This window comes from Amia ocellicauda, chromosome 16, assembly GCF_036373705.1.
Source record: "Amia ocellicauda isolate fAmiCal2 chromosome 16, fAmiCal2.hap1, whole genome shotgun sequence".
In the NCBI taxonomy this organism is placed as follows: domain Eukaryota; kingdom Metazoa; phylum Chordata; class Actinopteri; order Amiiformes; family Amiidae; genus Amia; species Amia ocellicauda.
Window position 1 is genome coordinate 13,330,808 of NC_089865.1, and position 22,646 is coordinate 13,353,453.

General features: G+C 38.5%; 2 protein-coding genes across 7 annotated transcripts; one reads left to right on the plus strand and one right to left on the minus strand.

The window, feature by feature from the left end:
• Positions 1 to 344: 344 nt before the first annotated feature.
• hnrnpa3 (heterogeneous nuclear ribonucleoprotein A3) lies at positions 345 to 8,563 on the plus strand. 4 transcript variants are annotated; one of them, XM_066688345.1, is made up of 12 exons: positions 420 to 453; positions 1,457 to 1,576; positions 2,942 to 3,064; positions 3,337 to 3,483; positions 3,578 to 3,788; positions 4,100 to 4,189; positions 4,459 to 4,536; positions 4,618 to 4,686; positions 4,879 to 5,007; positions 5,167 to 5,286; positions 5,391 to 5,461; positions 5,550 to 8,563. In XM_066688345.1, the coding sequence occupies exons 4-11, from the start codon at positions 3,340 to 3,342 to the stop codon at positions 5,444 to 5,446; spliced, it is 897 nt and encodes a 298-aa protein (XP_066544442.1). In that variant the 5' UTR covers positions 420 to 453; positions 1,457 to 1,576; positions 2,942 to 3,064; positions 3,337 to 3,339; the 3' UTR covers positions 5,447 to 5,461; positions 5,550 to 8,563. The 4 variants fall into 4 exon arrangements, with proteins under 4 accessions (XP_066544440.1, XP_066544439.1, XP_066544441.1 ...); XM_066688343.1 differs by lacking the exon at positions 1,457 to 1,576 and having other exon boundaries at positions 345 to 453; positions 6,992 to 8,563; XM_066688342.1 differs by lacking the exon at positions 1,457 to 1,576 and having other exon boundaries at positions 346 to 453.
• Positions 8,564 to 10,458: 1,895 nt separating this feature from the next.
• Positions 10,459 to 22,277, minus strand: nfe2l2a (nfe2 like bZIP transcription factor 2a). 3 transcript variants are annotated; one of them, XM_066688339.1, is made up of 5 exons: positions 22,071 to 22,277; positions 13,667 to 13,933; positions 13,243 to 13,341; positions 12,888 to 13,070; positions 10,459 to 12,181 (listed from the first exon to the last, which is right to left on the minus strand). In XM_066688339.1, the coding sequence occupies exons 1-5, from the start codon at positions 22,110 to 22,112 to the stop codon at positions 10,937 to 10,939; spliced, it is 1,836 nt and encodes a 611-aa protein (XP_066544436.1). In that variant the 5' UTR covers positions 22,113 to 22,277; the 3' UTR covers positions 10,459 to 10,936. The 3 variants fall into 3 exon arrangements, with proteins under 3 accessions (XP_066544436.1, XP_066544437.1, XP_066544438.1); XM_066688340.1 differs by lacking the exon at positions 22,071 to 22,277 and adding an exon at positions 20,620 to 21,202; XM_066688341.1 differs by lacking the exon at positions 22,071 to 22,277 and adding an exon at positions 14,437 to 14,580.
• Between the last annotated feature and the right edge of the window lie 369 nt (positions 22,278 to 22,646).

Below are 22,646 nucleotides of genomic sequence, written 5' to 3' on the forward strand. Positions count from 1 at the left end.
TGTTTTGAATTGAAGTGCTTTGGTTTTTCTGTTCAGTAAGACAAGCGTGCATCTACCGCTCTGACTTTCTGAAGTCACAAATACAATGGCCGGGTACCCAAAAAACGAAAGAAATCCCACACAATGACTTCATAGTCAACTTCTCACAGTCAATATACATATTAATAGAGGCTCTGCTATAGATCAATCCAACGTTTGTACGGTGTAGCTGTGGAATAATAAACCAATGGCGTACATGATAACTTGTTTCAAACATTAAATGCGTGGTGACTCACAATATTACCTTGAAATATGATGAGATATGATCAATACAGCTGTTGTTGTCGTGCGAGCACAGCTGTAGGACCGAGCGGCGGCGGAACAGCTGCCTCACCTCCGCCGTTACGTCACGGCAGGAGCCACTTCCTTCTTCCGTCCAGACGCGAGAAGAAACGAGTCCGCTGCAAAATGGAGGTGATATATCATTTAAATACCAATATGTACTCGTATATTGTGTACGCAGGTTGGTATCGTTTTGCATGAGCGGGCAGGACCCGCAGCGTGCTGTGTAAATATAGGGGTCCGCCACCCACAATGCCTGGGGATTCAGTAATATTCTTGCTTGTGTTCTTATTAACTATAACATCCGTATTATTAGTTGTTCTTATTATGCATCGCTTGTTTTTTCATTTTCTATCAAAGTGTGTTGGTTCTAGACTACGTGTTATGTTTGCAAACCGTGCATTTGTAATCGTGCGTGTAGTTTGTAACACGGTAATAAATACTGTGTTACACACAAAAAAAGACAAAAAGAGATGAATTATATGTGTAATGTTTGCAGCTTGGTTGCACTGGCTGGTCTTCATACACAGCATGCACAATATGGAGGAATAGCCGGAATGGGAGCTAAAATGGCGTAGGAAGCTTTTCTTTCCACGGAATTGTCTAGGATGATGCTGTGTTGCTGTCTGTGCACTTTGTGTTGGACAGGGTCGGTGGAGGACGATTGCTGTTTTTTTTTGTTTGTTTTTTTAACCAGATGTGTAAGGCGCACATCTGGAATCAAGCTAAGCGCATTCTCCAGTCTCTAGCTGTATTGAGCCGAGTCGGTGCAGAGCTGTGTTGCTTTAGTATGTGTCTGTTGTTGCTCAGATGTTTTCATTGGTCACTGTAGGCTAATTCCTGCCAGACGTCAGAAATGAAAGGCATTTAGCTCCTCTTTTACAGCCTTTGCTCTAACTGTTTTGAAATACACATTTTGGAATGCTTCAATACATCTATTTTGTGTTATAGAAAGGACATTGGTTAGGTTTAAAGTATAAGAAGAAGAAGAAAGATTCTCATTGCATAACAGTTGGATTCATTTCCCTTGTTTCAAGCTGTATGCCTTCAAATCACAATGATGAATCAGAAAAGCATTTTCATATATAATTTTAACTCAACATATGTACTTGTGTCCCTTTTTTCTCCAAATAAGGAAACAAGCAGCACATTTACAGCACCTGTTACTATATTAGCTGATACAGAGGAGCCAGTAGGTTGGAAAATCTGGAATGGCTCTAACTGCTTTACAATATGAAGACTTATTTTCACCCTGGTAATTGTTATTTTCCAGTGTTAAAAGCTTCTTAATTTAACATTTTCAATTTATGTTTGAAAGCAGTAAAGCAAATGATAAATGCCATAAAAAAGGGGGGGATGGGGTTGTATTTTCTAACAGTAACAGTAACAGTAAGAATGTTAAACAAAAAGTATGACAAACATTAAAACTAACTGAACAACCTATTTATAAAATATATTAAACAGTGATGGGAATGTATGATATAGAAATTAACATTTATGTGTTTGTAGAATTTGAATTTAAAATATACAGTACATTTTATTTATAGGATCATGACTTAAACTTTGAGTCATACGTAAAGTTCCTAACAATAGAGCTAACGCATTCAGTTCAAAACAGTTCAAAACAAGTTCAGGGGAACTTAGAAAGCACAATGTATGCTGGTGTTTGGGGAATCAGTAAATTGTATGCCATGTATTAATCTTTATGTGTACTTTAGTAGATTATTGTTGTTTGTGTATTGTTATAGATGGTTATTTGTGTTGTTATTTTATTGAGTTTTAACCCCTCTGACCACAAGGGGTTTCAGTCATTCTAAGTTTTTGACACTTGAATCCAGAAACGTGTTTCTGGAGTTGATAAATCAGACAGTAAAGTAAGTAGACCAGTACAGTGTTGCATACAAAAAGTCAATCAAATTATGAACACAAATAAACCATTTGTAGGAACAAGCACTTCACAGGAGTTTGACAATTATGTTTTAAATTTGAAGGCCCCTGGCAATACAGAAATAATAAGGGTGTGATAGCCTACTAACTGGCTTACTGTATAGAAGCATTAACAGAGTTCCTGATATTCTATGTATAATTTCTTGATTCCCCACAATTATTTTGACATTAGACCATTTTGTTCTACTTCTCCAGCCCAATACCAAATGGGCATTTATCTCCATAAATATTAATAATTGAACTACAGTATTGGTCCTGGTTTAGTATCCAACCTGTATCTTCCAGTACACCACAAAAATAAGCAAAATCATTTTTGGGTTGACCTTGAATGATCCTAAAGTGTTTGCCAGTTTTTAATGTATAATAACAGTGATTGTTACCATGCATGTTAACCGTGCTCTTTTACTAAGCGCTGTATTCTTCATTCATGTAATTGAATGCTGCCTTGAGGCCCCTAAAATTAATACAGATAAGCTCAAGTGAATTAAAGTGGTACAGAGTGCACCACTGACCTTTGTTTTGTTTAGTTTTATATTATTTTTGTGAAATCCATACAAAATGTTTTTTCCATTTTAATAATAGCAGTCTAGCCCAGTCTTAATCTTCTGCATTTGCACGCCTACAGCTTCCACATCACTGACCTCATTGCTCATTTGCTAAATGATTGCAACAGGGCCACGATACCAAGGAGCCAGAGCAGCTGAGGAAGTTGTTCATCGGGGGGCTGAGTTTTGAAACCACGGATGAGAGCTTGAGGGCACATTTCGAACAATGGGGGAAGCTCACAGATTGTGTGGTAAGCTTATTTTTTTCCCCTCTCTCTCCATTTACATGAATTAAAATACCAAAGAAGAAGAGGTGATTTTACAGCCGTTTTAATTGTAGGAAATGCCTTAAGCTAAGTCTCTTACAGTTTTCTGTAAGCTGAAGGAAAGTGTAAAGTTGTATTGCTTGTCTTAGTGATATGTACCCAAAGCATCGAGGTCTAAATCATCACTGCTGCTTCACCAAGTTTGAACCAGGAGCTGGAGTCCCATGATAATGATTTTACATTTGAACCTTTCACAGGTCATGCGAGATCCAGCAAACAAGCGTTCTCGAGGGTTTGGTTTCGTCACGTACTCCTGTGTGGAAGAGGTGGACGCCGCCATGTCTGCCCGCCCACACAAGGTCGATGGTCGCGTCGTGGAGCCAAAAAGGGCTGTGTCCAGAGAAGTAAGACTTTTATGATTAGAGGTGGTTTACTCTACTGGTTACAGAGTTGTTTTTGGAAGGATTAAGGTGTTAAGTGTTTGTGGCCCCTTTGCAGGATTCATCAAAACCAGGCGCCCATTTGACAGTCAAGAAAATCTTTGTCGGCGGGATAAAAGAGGACACAGAAGAATACCACCTGAGAGAGTATTTTGAAACTTATGGAAAGATTGAAAGTATTGAAGTAATGGAAGAACGGCAGACTGGAAAGAAAAGGGGATTTTGCTTTGTAACCTTTGACGATCATGACACGGTTGATAAAATTGTCGGTGGGTACATAATACAATCGGGACTGAAGTGAAGTGATTTTTATAATCGATGCAGGGCCTATTCTGTGCCACTAAGCCTAGCTTGTCGCAAAGGAAAAAAACAACAACCTCAGAGCTCTGAATGAAAAGTTGTACATGTGGCAAAAGCATGACGCAACACTCACCACTAATGATTCAAATTGCCACCCTCGTCAACAATACTCGAGTGTCTCTGACAGTGTGCATTTAGTGCCAGAATGTTTCATGTTGTATTTGGTATTTGATTCACATGACACGTTTTTCCTTTCTAATCCTACGTGTTTTATTTTCAGCTCAGAAATATCACACAATAAATTCCCATAATTGTGAAGTCAGGAAAGCACTCTCAAAACAGGAAATGCAGGCCGCTGCCAATCAGAGAAGTAAGTGGAATTAAGAGGACTTTTCTGACTTGGTTTAATGTAATACAGTATTTACTTAAAACAGTGGTTTAGATATTAGATTATTACATATTTTTGTATTCAGAAAATAAGTTCATATACAAGGAAAGTTGGTAGATGGGATAATGATTTTATTTAAAAAGTGCCTGTTTTGTTTTGTCGGTTGGTTTCTTATTTTGGTTTTTATTCAGATGTATTTTAAAGGGACTGTAATTACCATTAACAATGATAATGTTGTGCTGTGTTCCTAGGTCGGGGAGGGTCTGGAAATTTCATGGGCAGGGGAGGAAATTTTGGTGGCAACTACGGCAGAGGTGGTAACTTTTCTGGTAAGGGTAAAGTTAGGAAAATAGAGTTTTTACTTACAATGATACAAGTGTTATGGCCTTCATTGAACTATCATTTTGCAGGAGGATATGGGGGAGGCAGAGGAGGCTATGGCGGGGATGGTGGAGGGTACAATGGATTTGGTGGAGATGGTATGTGTGTTTGAAATACTAAGGTATCTGTTTTTGAGTCAGGCAAAAAATAAAGCGTCTGTCCGCTTTCACTCCATCCTTCATCTGTGGACCTATGTTTTCTTGAAATGTTTCTTGTTAGAGGTAAGAGGTATGTTGGGTTTTGCTTAGATTACTTCTTCCAACTCAGAGGAAGTTGGTTTTCTTTGACAGGCGGAAACTATGGAGGCCCTGGCTACGGAGGAGGGCGTGGGGGGTATGGAGGAGGAGGTCCAGGTTACGGCAACCAAGGAGGAGGGTTTGGAGGATACGATAATTACAACGATGGAGGAAACTTTGGAGGTGAACTTTAAACTCTTGTGGCTCATGGCGTGTAACCTGTAATAGTTATTTGCTGATTTACTAGGGTTCAAAAATAAAAGTAATCAAATAAATGAATATGTGACCTGTAATAATCAAAACAATAATGATCACACAAACCTTTCTCCATGTTTTACGCAGGAAACTTCGGAGGGGGTGGAAACTACAATGACTTTGGGAGCTACAGTGGACAGCAGTCAAATTATGGTCCCATGAAGGGAAGCAGTTTTGGTGGGAGGAATGCAGGTGGACCCTACGGTGGTAAATATACCTCTTCACTTTAGGAAGGATAGGGTTGATATCAGTGTGGCTTAAGCTTTCCTTTTTGAGTGGATTGATAAAATCACAATTTCTATCTATCTCAGGTGGCTACGGCTCAGGAGGTGGCAGTGGGGGTGGATACGGTTCACGGAGATATTAAGTTTGTGTAGATATGGTAAGTTGCACTCCTTACAGCTCTGTTATATAGAATACATATTGTGAACTTAGAATAATAATTGTCTTATCCTGTATCCATTCAACAGGCTACAGTTCTTAGCAGGAGAGGAGATGAGCAAGGATTGGTCAGGAAAGCTGCAGGTTACTTTGAGACAGTCGTCCAAGTGCATTAGAGGAACTGTAAAGTCTGCATCAGAAGGAGCCAGGACCCCTAGTCAGAAAAGTTACCGCAGCTTAAACAGGAGAACTTTTCTCATTGAGGACTGTATCCACTAGCTACAGAGTGCAAGAGTGTAGCTACTGACTAAAGAAACAGTGTCTGTTAGATGTACATTCCTGAGGTCTTACCTGTTGCTAGATTTTTATTTGATTTTATGTTTTGTTTTGCAACTCTAATGCCCATGTAAACTGTGGTAGTGGTATCAGGAATAAAAACAAGGAACCCTTTTTAACTGAACTTTTGTAGTCAGTTTTTCCAATGAGATGTAAGTTATCCTAACTGGAGATTGTTACCAGTTATGCGTGAGGATGATCTTTTTGTTTCTATAGAGCCTTAAATGGGTTACATAGAAACAAGAAGAAGCAGACCCTGTGATGAGCTGCAAGGTATTGCTGTAAAACAAAATAAGTCATTTGGTGAACAGTTTGTGTTTCAATATGAATTTAATTTTAAATCTACTGTATGATCCTTTTTTATTAGTGTAACTAGAATTGCAGCGAAAGAGGAGCAGTAGCAGTTGTGTTTTATACAGCTCCATATTTTAAAACATGTATAAATAGAAAGAATTCTAGATTGTTAAAACATATTTTGAGGAGTGAGATTGAATAAAGTGGTCTAGCAAAGTGTGATGAAGTATAGTGCATCATTGGTTCAGAAAAGCAACAAGTTGGAGATGATGTTTGTAAGTTGCCATGCTGTTTTTTTTCACCCATTTTGTCAAAGCTAGCTCTTACGAATGTCTCCAGCAAAAACAAAGAGTGTTTTTTGTATTTATTTTCATCCCTCATGGCGTGAAGCTACTGCTAGCTCTAGACTGGTGCTTTGAAATCACCAAGTGGCAGACTATAAAATGCAGGATAAATAAAACCACTACAGACTGCAGTTGGGCCTCATTAGGAAATTGTGGATGAAAAACAGATGACTTAAGACAGGACTTCTTCGACCTGGGCAGTGTGGACCAGTCAGCATAATGTTACACAAAGACAAGGCAGCAACAAGAGCTACATCGTCGAGGAAAGCATGCGATAACTATGCCGCTAGTGAGCGTCTTTCCCGAGGCTAGCTTTATCTTCCCAAGAACAGCTGACGGTTTCGAAGAAAGGCTAGCAAGAGTCCCACGACAATTGGAGTCTTCTTGAGTCATAGCTACTTCAGTTGACAGAGAAAAGGCACGATAGGTCTAGCTGTCAGACCTGAAAGGAAGGGGAGTGAGTACAAGGTTGGCTTTTTCAAAACAGATCATGAAATAAAGAAGATGGAGCAATAACTTAGGACAAGGTAAGAGTAACCACTTTGCTTGATTTACAGATTGGAATTGCAGCTGTCTTCTTTACGAGTGAAAATCTTTAATGACAAGTAAACATCGAAGGTTCTGGATGGGTAAGGCTAAGGATTTTGTTTTTTAAACTTACCGGGTTTTTTTAAACTTGCCGAGGTTTCCTTACGAGACCGAGCAGAAATCAATTTCATGTATCCATAGTTGAACTGAGCAACTGAGAAAAATAATATCAGGAGCTAGTGTCACCAGGTCAGTGTCTAGATAAACTCAGAAGACGCTTCTTTCAGTCTTTGCATGAATTCCAAGATGTAAGTACTATGAGTGGAGTCTATAGCCATCTGGAAAAACACTCTTTCCCTGTGAGAAACAGTTGCCATCTGAGGGGTTTTTTGCAGGGATTACTGGGCCACCTTATGAAGACACTGGGGTTTAGAGGCTCTGGGTGTTTTCAGTTCAGAACATACTGTTACTAGGAGAATCTTAAATTGTATGCAGCAATGTAGAAATTTATTTTAACTTTATTGCATTCCATTAACTGCAATTAAGTGATGCATGTCCTGAGTTTGACATGTTTTCAGGTAAAATGTATCATCATTTTGTCTTTTTATGTTTTCTGTTTTTATTGACCAAGTGAAATTAGTAAATGTCTAGCCTTAGCCTTAAACATTATTACATTGTGAGTTTAATTTTGATCTGATGCAAAACACTTTATTTAACTGTCTTATTCATCGTTGGCATCATTTCAAAAAGCCAAAAAAGGATTAAATTCACACCAAAGTTATATTTGCCTATGCAGCTTTACAGGAAGTAGGATGTTCAATACTGTGTATTATATTTTGTTTTCAATTAGTACTGTGTACATTTTTGAAATTTGTGATTGCAGATTTCTTAGTAAAAACAATCTTCTAAGTATTAAGTCTAACAATAAGATTAACTGGAATCTGTTTGAGTAGTATAATTATTTTTCTTTTAAAGATTTTTTTTAACATATTACTTTCTTCACAGTATGATGAAGTAGTTTTGGGATTTAATTTGATATACTGAAATTGTTACTGTAATTGTAATAGCTAAACATACAAGATAGTATTATACAGTGGGGGTACAATAAAAGTATTTGTAGGTCTGACTTAGCATTACTTCATTACTCTTTGCCTGCCTGGAATTCCAAATCTTTTACTTTTGTCAGCTTTTGATTAATCAATTTCTATCTCAGAGCTGTGAATCAAAGATCATACACCGCCAGATATCTTGCATCTGAGGTATTTCACAGTATTCACTTATTATACATTTTGTTTTTATATCACATTTTTATAGAGACTTACACTTTATTAAAATATTTTAATACACATTGACTTGGCTGTCACAATATCCATTATTTTTATATCTCATTCTGAATTAATTTCAGATTTTCATTTTGGAAAACCAACTTTTGTAATTGAGGGAATAAAACATGATGAGCATCAGTTTTAAAACAGGAATTGTTTGTAAAGGCTCATTAGATGCTCCTTAAGATCTTGGAACATAAATATTCGCAGTACATAATATCAAATAACATCAAATATATTTGTCTAAGTCTGTTCAATAAAATACAATTCTCTTAAGTTTGCATTCCTGTGTTTTTTCAAAAGAAATCTGTTTGCTGCAAATATAACTGTTGTAAACCTGTGTCAACTTTCTCAACAAATCTGGGTATAAGTTTTTTATTGATAGAAATATTCAGTTCTTACTATAGATTCAACTGAATGCAACTTCAAAAAGATCGAGAATGATAAAGCTGTCACCCTTCAGTCTTCACCCTTCAGCTTTGTCCTTCAAGTGATGAAAATCAATGACCACTTACTTCTTAGTTCTTGTTGGTTTAACACTTTGTAATAACTGAAAATAATCACCAGCACATAAGCATCAAAGCTGTGAATCCCTTGCTGTATTAGCATTTTCTCGCCTGTCTCTTTCTCTCTATTTTTTCCTTGCGTTTTTGTGCTGGTCCATGTTTTAAATGCATAAATAAACAATTTTGGAAAATGACATATTAGGCAAAAATGATCTTGGAGGAGGAATTGGTAGATTATACAAACATCTCTTTTTTTACTATGGCATTGGTGTGTGAAAAATAACACAAAATAGGTAGGTACATCACGTGCATTTGAACGAGAACGTTGTGAGAATGTTCCGTGTGTGTTCTAAGGGGAGTGGCTGTGTACATGTTGACTTTCCTGTAATATAGGTTGTACAGGGTGAAGTTCATACCGGAAGCGATTCTGAAAAGGCAGTAATGCCTGAGGCCCAACAGTCTTGGTGTACAATGGCAAGGTATGTACTATGTAGACAAAGGTATTTCAAAACAGGGTGTGGATAGTATACTTAGTAGGGCATTCAATTATATATTACAGGTAAGTGTGGATTCTCTTATTAACGCATACTAATATTAGTAACTGATACATTTTACCACCTTGATTCCACATACACAACGCAAGAATAAGTCCCCTAGCTTCTCTTTAAAAAGGATATTTTTACCAGCTTTTCAGAGTAGGGTCCGGGTGTTGGATCTAAACTGCAGGTAATCGTTATAATTTGTTAAAAGAATCTGCTTCACACTGTATATGCAACACCCCAGATTATTTTTATTTTTTGATTAAACTGATTCCACAAATTATAAAGTGGTTTAAATATAAATGTTTTTGGTGCTGCTGGGGAAACTGAATGGCCACTTAAGGGTTCCCAAATACTGGAGATGGGAAACCCTGTTTTAGAGTCACACGTAATACACAATCAGTGTTAAGACAGGTCTAAAGCTGAAAGAATGCTATTCTGCTGAGGTTGGGGAAGGGTAACTCTTACAAACTAATGGCTAATTCCTGCTCCCTCACAAAACAGAAGCCATGTGAGCCACAGCAAAACATCAGAGAAATTGCGTTCAGAGAGGGGTAAGGCCCAGTATGTTTTGTTTACACACACATTTACATCCATCAAGGCTAATTATCTCGACTCTTAATGGTTACACGACTTCATTTTACATTTACTTTGGAATTCATTACAGATGTGTCTGAGTAGGTTTTACAGTGTTTCTTAATCTTAGTCAGTATAAATAGCCTGTAAGCAGGTGTGCTCCCTGACTCCTACAACCATCTGTGGTGCTGACATTAATCACGTAAATGTGCTGTACGAGGCTCATTTTCAGTAAATTAATGCATTTACATCTGCTAATGTTCCTAGATAAATACCTTATTGATTTTAACTTTCTAAACCACTGTAGTTTAGTATAGTGTAGTTTAGTCTGCTCTACAGTTTAAATCCCAATTTGCAAAAGCCATTGTTCAAGTGTGAGTTTCACCTCCATGACATCAGATGTCTGAGCTTCTCCACGCTCTGTTGAGGAACTCAACCATAACATTGATTCTAGATATTTTGGAAGAAAATGTGCACAACAGACTAGCCTTGGTTGAGAGGGCAGTGTTTAGGTTCTTTTTACGCAAAAAAAAGCAACGCAAATCTAATGTTTACACTAAATTAATAGTTTATTTTTGTATAAAGCACAAGAAAGAAGTCATAAGAAAAAACTTCCAATTATACAGTTAATCAATCGTTTATAAAAGATAAAATTTAAAAGTTACACAATGATTTGCAACAAAGACACAACATAATAATTAGCATACTAAAATGTGATATAAATCTTTTTATATAATTCAACAGCAAATAAGATAGAAATGTATTTACAAAACATATCGGGAAGCAATATTAGAAAATAAAACTTAACAGTACAAAAGAATAATCTGGAGTAGATAAAATTAAGACATCAACATACTAATATACAGTATGCAAGGAGTATGTTAATTCTGATGTTATGGTTGTCTTAAAGCAATATAACGGCTAAAAAAGGATATTGTTTCTCTTGCATAGTATTCTTAAGAGCAAAATTGGTACAGATATATTATGGTGATGCAGTAGAAAAAAAAGTCTGTGTAAGCGGAGAAGCACTAATTCGCTTTGTTCTTCAGAACTGTCTTTTTGCTTCTGGGAACAAGGAACACATTGCCATCGGACGTCTGCTGCAGGGAGTATTCGCTGGGCGAGTAGGGCTTGCCATCCTCATCGCGCAACATGCTGAACACTTCCAGGTAAAGGCTGTTAAGCTGCTGCTTCATCTCCCGAAGGTTCTTGTCATTCTCGCCCTTCTCTTTCAGCAGCCTCTCTTTCTCCTCCTTCAGCGAGTCCAGGTCATACTCCAAGCCCACAATGTTCTCCATCTTGCGCTTCCGGCAGTTCTGGGCCGCCACCTTGTTCTTGCCCCGTCTGCGGATGTCCCGGATCAGAGCCAGCTGTGCTTCGCCGAGCTGGTGCTTGGACATCATTTCATTGAAGTCGTCCACAGGAAGGTTAATAATCTTGTCGACCGAGAAAGGTATCTGAAGTGCCTTTGCCCGCTGCTCATCTCGTGAGAGACGAGACTCCGCGCGGCTTTTGTGCTTATCTTTGGTAAAGGGTGCCTTGTTGTGACCAGGGCTTGCTGGCAGCTCATTGTTCTGCATGTTTATCTTCAGGCCAAACGAGTCGCCGGACTGTGAAGTGGAAGAAGGTGATGCTTGGTACCCATCCATGTGGTACAACATCGGGAACATCTCTTTGTATTCGGGTGTGGCACTCCCAGGATTGCTGTCTATCTCATCAAGGTCCGAGTCACTAAATCCAAAGGATGCGTCACCATAGGCAGACTTCTCCGGTGAGGCTGTGCTGGGACTTGCATCCATTGAAAGCCCGGAGTCAGAATCATGAAATTCAGCCATATTCTGAGACTTGTCACTCTCAAAACTGTCCCCCATAGTAAATTCTTGGATTTCCACTGGTTTTATTGGTGGCTCACTCTGTAGTTCAACTGATGGGCTGTTTGCATTGCTTTCTGGTGTAAGGTCACTGTTTACTTTTGTATTAATGAGGTCAGGGTAAAACATATCACAAAAGGTATTAGCACCGAAGGTTGCATTGAGATCTGAAACATTCAAAGTCATCTGATTGAGATTCTCTGGAGGAACAATACTGGGGTAGCTGCCTTCAAAGGGGCTGAGAAATGCTGAAGGACAGACTGGATCTGGTGTGTTTGCCACAACCTCAGTGGGGTTAGGCATGTAGTAGTTGAAGTCGGCAGTCTGCATCTCCGGAGGCTTTTCTGTGGTTGTGTAACTAGTCAAATCTGTCATGTCTTCCATTTGCATGTTTAGGCACTGCTGGGAAACCGAAATTGGAAAGTAAAATTAATACAGCACTTTCAATAACCTTTAGGCACTCTTGGTACAGAACAAACTGAAAACCAAGTGAAAAGTATGTGATCTATTATCAATGATTCACATTCTTTAAAATACTATTTTGTGATGCTAACAATATAATTTAAAACAATTTAAATGGGACAACTACCTCCATTATAGCGGTTAATGTAAAGTAAAATAGATGAGAGCCACTTACAAGAAAAAGGAATTGAAATATACAGTTTAAAAGCTATTAACAAAGCAGAAACACCACGTGTTGGGAATTCCCATGGCTCTCGACTAGGTTTTATTTTCAAATAAAGCTTCACACTTAATAAAAATAAAAATATATAATTCCCAACTCGGACAGTTATGTGATCTGGCAAAAGCCGACAGTCCTTTGTCAATTAACAGAAAATTGTGTTAGGGAGACGAGACCCTTTCACCCCGGCTCTGCCTCAGGAGCTCTATGCGATCTTGCTGTACAGCTAACAAATCCAAACTGGTCATTTGATAGCAGACGAATTACTGGTGTGCATCTGCTGTCTGCTGTCCATTTAATATCTATAGAACAAAGGTGTGCTTGTCCTCTGAATAGCTGGCTTATGCCAAAGCTGAATTCTTTGGGTGTTTGTTACTTTCAGAATCTCTTCCTATTGCAGAGTATGAATTTGTCTATTGTAGTTACCTGCAGCTCTGGGATGGAAAGCAACTCCTGCCAGGCTTGTTCTAAGTCTTGTGCGGTTTTCTGATCCGGCAGTGAAGTGGGGAGCAGGGAATGCTGAACTTGCGGAGGCTGGTGGGGAGCCATTAAGACTGGGCTGTTTACTGCGGCAAGGGAGACGGATGGCTCCAGAGAGGGAGATGAAGTCTAAAACAGAGAGAGAACAGAGTGATACCATAAAAGAAAAAAAACAACTCGACTACAAGGCAAATAAGCACCTGAGAACCTGAGAGATTACAGAAATAAACTATGCCTTGTCTACGAAAATCAAGGTTTTATGCTTTAAATCAAACAGCGGTCATAAAATGCGTTTTCTTACCTCGAGGTCGTCTACCAATGGGAACGACTCTCCAAGAAGCAACTGCATGCATTCGTCAAAGGAAAGGGCCTCTCCATCCTCTTCTGAGGTGATGACATCCTGAAAATCAGGAAAGAAATGTCAATGCACGCATCTTTTTGTGTTCTGCCAATTAAAAATAAATAAAAAATCTTCAAAATGTGCAGAGTGAGGCTGTATATTTCAAAGTACATTTCACATCTCTGGTCTTATAGATTCGGATTTGCCAAAGCAGAGGGCATTTTGCATAGGATTCAGAGGAGTTAAGCCCTTAAATACGGACTGCTCAGCCACCTGTTTTAACCTCATGATAATGGGTATTGCAGTTACCTAGTTACCGTCCAAATTAACTGCAGCAATCAGGTAGGTGAACGTCTCTGCCCTGATGGCAGTGACAGCCGTGTACCTGAGGGGCCTCCGTGGGTGCAGCACTCGTTTCTGGTTCAGCGCTCTGCGGCAGCCGGGGAACAAACTCTCCAGTCTCTTCATCTAGCTGCAGCTGAGCGAGCAGCGCTTTCTCCCTCTCCTTCTGGAGCTGCTCCCGCTTCTCCTCCTCGAGCTTCCTCTGCTTCTGGAGCTCGAACTCCTTCTGTCTGTAGCTGTAATCGAAAACCTCGCGGCCAGCACCGAGGTCTATGTCCTGCCTCCACAGGATGTCGATCAAATCCATATCCTGTCAAAACACAGAATACAATATACCGGTAAGATGAGACCAATAATACAGGCTTTAGGTGTATAAGTAACAACACAGCAGCCAGCCAGGATCAACCTGCTCTGCACAGATCCAGGGAGATACACCCTGTTCCCACAGGACGCCCCTGCCCTGACTTCTCCACCCTGCAATGCTACTACGAGGTGACTGAAATGTAGAAGCCGCAGCATGAATAATAGATGCATTTCTGCTTTTTTGTTCCTTATGCACGAAGATCAAATTCCAAGCACAAAAAAAGACAGACATTTATGTCAATAAAGTAAACAAAGTAAAAGCAACATTTCAAATGAAACCAAATTGTTTTAAAGTGCACAACAGTGAAGTAAATTATATATACATGTATCTCAAACAGAAGAAAACATCATACACTAGAATTGATTAAGCCCACCTGCTTTCCTTCCCTCAAACATCAAAATGGGATCATTCATGACATACACTACATATCAAGAGAACTCAACACTTACAAGACCGGCATTTTGTAATAAATCTGTTCTTCCTCCTTCATTTTTTTACATGTCCTTTAGTAGCCAGTAACAACAAAGCAGGTATAGATTTAAGCTACAATTCAGCCACATACAGAAACTGCTGCTTGAAATCTTGAGTTTCCAAGCTAGTTAGACTAGACTGTAATCCTGTTGTGGGCTTGAATTTCACTCCAATCACAGAGCAGCAGGGGCAGGGCCAGTCCTAAAACAGCCCAGGATGAATGTCCTTTTCCCGCAGGTAGACAAATGAGCAGTGTTTCATCTGAAAGCTTTAACTACATATACATATCGGAATATTAATTACCTTACCTGCCTGTGACTATCTATTGAGGTATAACATTATGCTTTTTATAGCCTTGGGATTTAAACCTGTTGATAACTATAGTTCAATCCTTAACGGATTTTGAAGAACAAAAATAATCTCTATTGTGGTGCTGTCGTCTGCTTCCTGCATGGTAATCTTTTCCGTAAACTGACACCAGTCCAAATGTTTGGTCTTAAATGTGTAACTGGCATCAGATCACAACAGGTCTAGTGTGTACGTGCAACACGCAACAAGGAAGAGACACCAGCCTGGTAAACACTTACTGGAAAATTACGTTCTCCCTTGTGTCTTTATGTTTTGTCATTAGTTTTTTCATACAGGGCCCGAACTGGCTTTGATTAACATATATACAGACTCATATTTCTATTCTCCTACTGTGAGCAGCACACAATATAAAGAAAAATCCTAATTCAGTGGAATGTTTTTCATTAAACTCCTTCAATTTGAGCTTAAACAATATTAAATATATTTATATTATTTTAAACAAATATTAAAAAAAGAAAGCATGAGGTCATGTATGTCATTCATCCAGCTGTACTTCATAACAGCTAATTGACAGTTAATTTTTCTCAATTTTCTGTCTTGAATACTGTACAGAAATGAGTCAGCCATGTTGTGACAATACACTAACAGTGTCCTGTTTATGGCTTACTGTATACAACAACGATTTTAGGTTCCAAAGTTGTTTATAGAGATGTGATTCGAAGGGCATGTTGGGTTTGATATAGCCAGTGATAAACAGGGCATTGCCAATCCCTAAGGCTTTTCCAGTCCTTGTCAGGGGACCTTGTTTACAATAGAGAATATTTCATAATGGCCCTGTATGCGCCCATAAAACCCACAGATTGAATCACAAGGAAGCTGCTAGGCATGTGATTTTTTTGTCTGGGGAAAAAATAAAAGACTTTTACTTCCTCATTTGAATGCCATACATCACTTGACTGGAATTGGTCCTAGAGAAGCCCTTTCATTAAACAGGGAAAAACATAAAATGGAAGAGTACTCCCTTTCCCTTAATATATCAGGTAAATACATGGTATTGTTTCAGTTAAAAAGTAACTTCTTGCTTTAGAGTAGTTGGGGACATGAAAAACAATCGACGACAATTATACATCCTCTATTTACTGTACCTAGCCCCTCGTCACAGAGAACATGTTTTTGTCCAAAATATTACATCACTTTAAATCTTGAATACTATAATAATACTTCTGCACCTTCTGCAAGTCCTTTCTTGTTTCAAATGAACATAAATTGCTATGTCTTACCGGACAGACACATCTACCTCAGCCACCCATTTTTAAGCGCATGATCTCAACTCCCTGAGATGCAGGACTCATATTACTGCATCACGAAAGAGCTTGAGCATCCACAAAGCTGTTTATTATTCTTTATATCCATGAATGTTTAACAATAGTTAAGCCTAGTTAATGCAATACATGCTCTCAAAAAGTGGTTTTACAGAACAAAGCTAGATGCAAGCCCAGCACCTCACAGGGTCGTTTTAAAAAATCAGTCATATTAAAAAACGGTAAACGAAGACTCTCTGTTACATTACATAGCACATGTTATAAACTGTGCAGACAAAGCAAAGGACGTGGCAATCCAGGAAAAAAAACTATATACAGATTCTCTGCCGAAACAGAACATCGCACGCAGAACTCCTGCTTTGATCTAGTTTAATCTGGTTTTGACAGGACAGTACTCTGGTTTACAATGCGTTATGCTGTGATGCACCTAGAAACATCAGTTTACATCAACCATCACTGCATTAAAGTTCTATAACATGTTCAACAGGTTGCAATTACAAATAGCTACGGATGATAAAATGTGGGGGAGGAAAGGCAGACCAACTGATTTCATACTGATATCATACATATTTTCCCTTTTCTTGTTAATACAATAGCACAGCTGCCTTCACGGTTACTTAAAAATGTTCATTATTTGTATTAATGACATGCAGAAGTGTGTTCCCGGTTTTAAAACCTTACAGCTCCAAGGTAGATGTTTTTGCAGTCAACATGTTTGTCTTCAGGGGAAATTTCCAAAACACAATCCAACTGGCTATATGATCACTGATGGTGGGCAGATGTGAGTCAATATGGTGAATGTTCTCAGGCATGAGGAATAAGATATTCTGTAGGCATTGCTGGAGGGAAGCAAACCCAGAAACATCTGTGAGGAAGATGGCAGAGGTGGTGGGGGGACGGGACAGCAGTTGTTCTGAACAGTAAAGTCAGGCATGTGACTCCAACAGTGTTTGAAGATAAATTAAAGAGTTTAAATGCAATACAACAGCAATAGATTAATTGTATATGTAGTTGTAGACTATTATTCTCAATAGATGTGTGGGGTAACCATTTATTGATAGTAACCAAAAAAATGTTTTGTTTTTCATTTTCAAAAGATTCAGCTGTACAATCTCACAACCTATCACCCTTGTATATAGCCTGCATTGGTCTTTTTCATATTTCATCAGAGCGCCCATAACAATGTGCAATTGTTCCCTACAGAAGCCTACTGATGAGGCTTCAAAACCATCTCCACCCAAAAATGCAGATTTGTTTTTAATATATATTCCTGACAGCTTCAATGAATCAACCTTATAGTGGAGGATGAACCACTACTGTTTCCATAACCTTTATTACAGTAAATGGGTCTATAGTATTTAAATACTGTACAAGTATTTCCATTAAGAAATGGCAGTGCACTGTCTGTAAGAATATTGGTATGTTGTCTTAATGATTCTAATCAAAGGCCAAATGTGTAATCTATGTTCTAGATCCAGATTAGAATGTGTTTATGGATATGTCCAGGGACTCTGTGTGTAATATCTACACGTCTTCAATTGCTTTATAAAACTGAAAACATGATACTTGTAGGACGTAAAACATGTCTTGTGCATGTGGTCTGACTGGTGATAAATATTAGGTTTATGTTATATATTATTTTGGCAGATGGCTTATGATCAAAGGTTTGGCGGTAGCTTGTTCTAATGTTCAGTTTTGGATGATTTATTGAAAAAATGCAAACCTACATCTCACAGGTGTCATGTAATTATCTGGTATACATCAGAAACTATTTTCCAAAAAGTAGAAGACTGGAGATGCCCCTCACTAATGAGCATTTTAAGGGTCTTTTTACTTGTGATAATCATTTATTGGTGGCAAAACAGAGAGATGTAGAATAGAGTCATAAACATTTAGGGTAAACTGGTTGTATAACTGTACACTTTACTTTTCTGTATTTAATTTTCTTACTGGCATATCTTAAATGTGAATACTATACTGTATTATAATATACTAAGCTATACCAAATATAGTTTATCAGAGTGTAATTGACACTCTGAACACCATGTTCAATTTAATTCTGAACAAGCCCAGGCAAATCTCTTCCTAAATGGGCATGGTTTGAACATTAACTTAATCTGACTATCGTGACAAAATAGATGCCAAGTATTACAGACAGCACGTCCTTAATGTTTGAAGTTTGAAAACATGTTTCAACATCAAAGTAGTTAAAAGTTTACAAGTGTACTCTGTATAAACATATTCAATAATGTACTACTTGTTAAGGGTCAGTGAAAAGTTTTTAATGTTCTGTTGAATGGGAATTTATGCCATGCTTTTATTTACCAGTCTGACTTTGAGCGTACCACTCAGCAATATACGATTTTGACACTTTAAGGGCTCAGGCACAAAATCTCTCCTACACAAAAATGTTACTCTCTATCTTCCTTTCTCAGCAACATCGGTGACATGAAATATTGGAAATTAAACGGATACAGTTTTCTGAAGTCCAGGTTTAAGCATGACAGTAAGCAAAGGTACAAATACCCATGTTATAAGTGTATGTCAATAATTAATTTCTGGTAAAATATTTGTTACTAGGGGCCCAAATTTCAATAAAGTTCTGAATTCTTTGCCGTTGATCTTACACAGAATTGTGCTCGAGTGAACCTCCCTCAAGTCCCCCCATCTTACACTCCAGAGGTCATTACAGCAGAGGCAAAGTACTGTAGATGATGTAAGAGCACTCCTTCAAATGTAAACTTTACTGGTGAGTTGCTTTAATTTATTTGTGTTTGAAGATTGAACTTTCATTATTTGACAAGCAAACAGCCTCCTTGGCTATCTATATTTATATTAAATGGTCCTGAACAAATCGTGAGGAGTGTTTTATTAATTTAGAAAGTCAACCTAGTCAAGAAATAATATTAATTTTAATTAAAGTTAAATTCCCTACAAATCTTAATTTATATTCAGACAAGTATCACTTATCAGTCTCACAATCACCACATATATGCATTACATTTTTACCTTAACCATCATTATAAATCAAATACATCTAGAAAACTCCAGGTTTCTTGTTATAAACATTTGATTGTGATTATACTTGTGTGACCATGAGGTCTTTTCCTTTAGTTTTCATAGTAGAGGAACAAAATACACCCCAGTTTTATACACATATACTAGTGTGTCGAGCTAGGGAGTAACATGGACTTCATTTCATTCTTCACTCCCTTAATTCCAGTCATTCTGAGATACCTACGTGTATATTTCATCTTTAAAAATACAAAGAAAAATGATTGATGAGGAAGTTATTTAAAAATGCATATAATAGATCCAATATCTGATTTTGTATCTGGGAAATCTCTATAACTGGGAAGTACGGAGCAAATATTTCCTATTACTGTCAACAAAACGAACGATTGTTTCTCTTCCAACCTCATGAATATGGCTGATAAATGATCTGAATTCCACATTTTAAAATCTACCTAAAGCTGGTCACACAGAGAGGTGTGCATCACACTGCGAAGAGACCTGACTTTGGTACGTGGCTGAAACTGATATTCTGAGGTTCCAGAGCAATTTGAGAAAATAACAGTATTTGTATATAGCTACTCACACTTAGACATCTGCCTTACATAAAAACAAGGCAATCGGTTTAACAAAATAAACCTGCGCATTGCATTGTTTCTTATGTTGTATGTGTAGCTGTTTTGTAAACGTCAAAGCAAGCGCTATTTTTGACAAGAAAGATACAGCAAAGCTGGACTTTCACAATTTAGCTTGTTCCTTTATTTCAGTACCACTTCTGAAAGCATTCCTTATCAATAACTGACACCACTCCTTTATACCTATTGCATCACGATCAGAGGCTGACTGCACACATAATGCTCATGGGAAATAAATGCTAAACCCTAAAAGCTAATCATTCACAAGTAAATGCATGCAAAACCATACTCTACAAGCATACATAACGGAATTATCAAGTAGTTTACCATGCATATCATATGTATGTGTACTTAAAACAACACACAAATCACTTGGATTTAGGCCTACCTTGTGTTTGACTTATTGTTTGAAGGTCAAAGGAAAATGAAACAAACTTTCTTGAAATGTGGGCAGCAGGTTTGAGTTAAAAAAGTATGACTGTGGCCAACAAATATACCACTAACACACAAGGCAGTGGAAACCAAATGATATATTATTATTATATTTCTAAGATGCCCTTATCCATGGTGAATTACAATTGATACACACAGCGCCTATATTTAACGCTCCAGGAGAGGATGTCATGCCTTTAGATATAGATAAGTAAAAACAGACAAAATATCAAGACATTTTTAAAATTCTTTGCCATTTGACCTTTAAAAGCCAGGGTTTAAGTTAGAACATTGTGAATCTGTAGGTTAATATCATCTGTTTATGGCCCAAACTTTTGGAATAATTCAGTTGAGATCTTTAAAGGTGTGCTTAGATCCAAATATATCCAAAGTGTTTCATTTCTAAATAATTACCAGCTCTTGATACAAACAAACACACATTCAAACTCACCAGTGTGAACGCTTTTCTCATTCTCCAAAAAGAAGATAGGTCAGCAGCTATATATATTTTTAAAGTCAGTTTCAAATCAATATGAAGTATACATGCATGTTCTCTATGCCCAGCCTAAGTCTTCATGACATCACATTGGCAGCCATAAATATGTTATTTAAACATCTCCACTTCCCCCATAAATGTAATGCAATCCTGGACTATTAATCTACACCTATGCACGCCATACAGAACTGATCAATGAGCCATCCCTCCTGCACACACCAGGTCACATCAATGAAATGAGTTAAAGGTGAACAAGAAGGACACCCGTCCCTGGGCAGCGACTAAGGCAGAGTTCATGCGTCCAGGTAAGTGTGTGCGGATGAAACATGAACTCAGACGACCGCACAGCCTGAACCCGTCTTTCCTGATTGCACTTCAAGTTCACGCCATTGCGTCAGCAGCTCATATCAACTTTCACCTGTACGGACGAGCCCTCGTACAATGAATGCCGCCCTAAGTGGAAATATACCGATGCGCTTTCACATCCTTCATTTTAAAGGGAATTACGCAAAGCACCGGCTCGGCCAATCAAACTGGAGAAATGAAGTTAGGTTTAATCCATGGCTGAACGGTCATGAAAACGTCGCTTATGAACGTGTGTATTCTATGCATACATGCTGTGGTAAGATATATAATGGCAAAAGACAACACTACATTCCTGGTTACTACAGTGCCGCCCTCGGTTGTGTAATCAGCTGCACAGCGAAGCGATACCATCTTTACAGCAGTCACACGCTATGGGGGACCTAACGGCGTCAGGGGGGACTCGACACGCCACAAAACAGACAGGCAGTCTATGAAAAACTGCTGGGGGGGGGGGAGTTCAAACCAAGAGAAAACTTTCTGTTGCCGGGCTTAGCGAAGGGGGAAAAAATATATGTCTTTTGTTTCATGAAGTTGGAATTTGATATAGCTCTGGGGCCCACGTCGCTCTGATTCGGATAGACGAACCGGGCTGCCTTGGATGACTTCGCAGAATTTCTCTGTGAATGCGTGACAAGCGCAGAATCGGAAATCGTGACGCCTGCACTTCACGGCACCGAGGAGTGATTCCAGCGTGAGCAGAATCCGGCATTCTGGAATAACAATCTTACATTCTGGAATGAAATGTCGTGCACTGTTGCGTCACTGACTAATGGCCATAAAAGTAACGAGTTTTCACGTTATACCACTAAAACAACTCTTCCAGGGGTATCCAGTATAAATATATGACTATGTATGTACATCTCACTGTCCAGAGACACCATAACAACACTTACAGCATGTTCTCTATATAAAACACAAGCAGCTGAGCTGGAAACAATAACACAAATAACTGAGCCCTGTCAAACTAAGTTATTTCCTGCTAAGCCCACAGTAAGGTTTCCACTCCAGGCAGTGCTGATGAAAGCAATGTAGCTGCTTACCTGTTGACTCTGGTGCATTTTCCTCAACTCGATGTCCATCATTGTGCTGAGTTATAATCCCTTAATTCGTTGCTAAAACGCCCACTATCCAAAATGTCAATATTCTTGCTCAGACTAATAGGACTGATAATAAACGCACCAGGTCGGAACTGTCTCACTGTTGGGAATATTTGCCTCTGATCTTGTGAAAATGTACGGAAAACCCCCGCACCTCACTCGCCCGGCCCACTACTGCTGCGGCAGCCAGTCAAGGACGTTCAGAGTGACTGCGGACGGATCCTCCCCTTCTGCTTCACACGGCAATACTGTACTATTAATATAATACAGTACAGGGACGTGTTGTGGATGGGACGTGTAAAAAAATCAAATTCAATGTGACAAAATCACTCTTTCTTGTTGTATTTTTACTGCACAAGTAGATTAAATTAGATTATTAACGCCACCGTTTTCTGCAAGTCCACGTCAAGGGTAGCTCTGAGAATCTGAGTGGGTTGCAGCCCCAAGGTGTGTTTGTGTTGTAATAATGAACGGTTTAAATGTTGGTTGTATTTTCAGTGTTTTGGTTGGCTTTGGGTT

Coding starts and splice junctions, on each gene's coding strand:
- hnrnpa3 (XM_066688343.1), top strand. Junction 4,537..4,617: donor CAGAGGTGGTAACTTTTCTG/GTAAGGGTAAAG, acceptor ATCATTTTGCAG/GAGGATATGGGGGAGGCAGA. Junction 5,008..5,166: donor CGATGGAGGAAACTTTGGAG/GTGAACTTTAAA, acceptor TGTTTTACGCAG/GAAACTTCGGAGGGGGTGGA.
- nfe2l2a (XM_066688339.1), bottom strand. CDS start 22,112: ATGATGGACATCGAGTTGAGGAAAATGCACCAGAGTCAACAG. Junction 13,342..13,666: donor CACCCACGGAGGCCCCTCAG/GTACACGGCTGT, acceptor CCTGATTTTCAG/GATGTCATCACCTCAGAAGA. Junction 13,071..13,242: donor CATTGGTAGACGACCTCGAG/GTAAGAAAACGC, acceptor TCTCTGTTTTAG/ACTTCATCTCCCTCTCTGGA.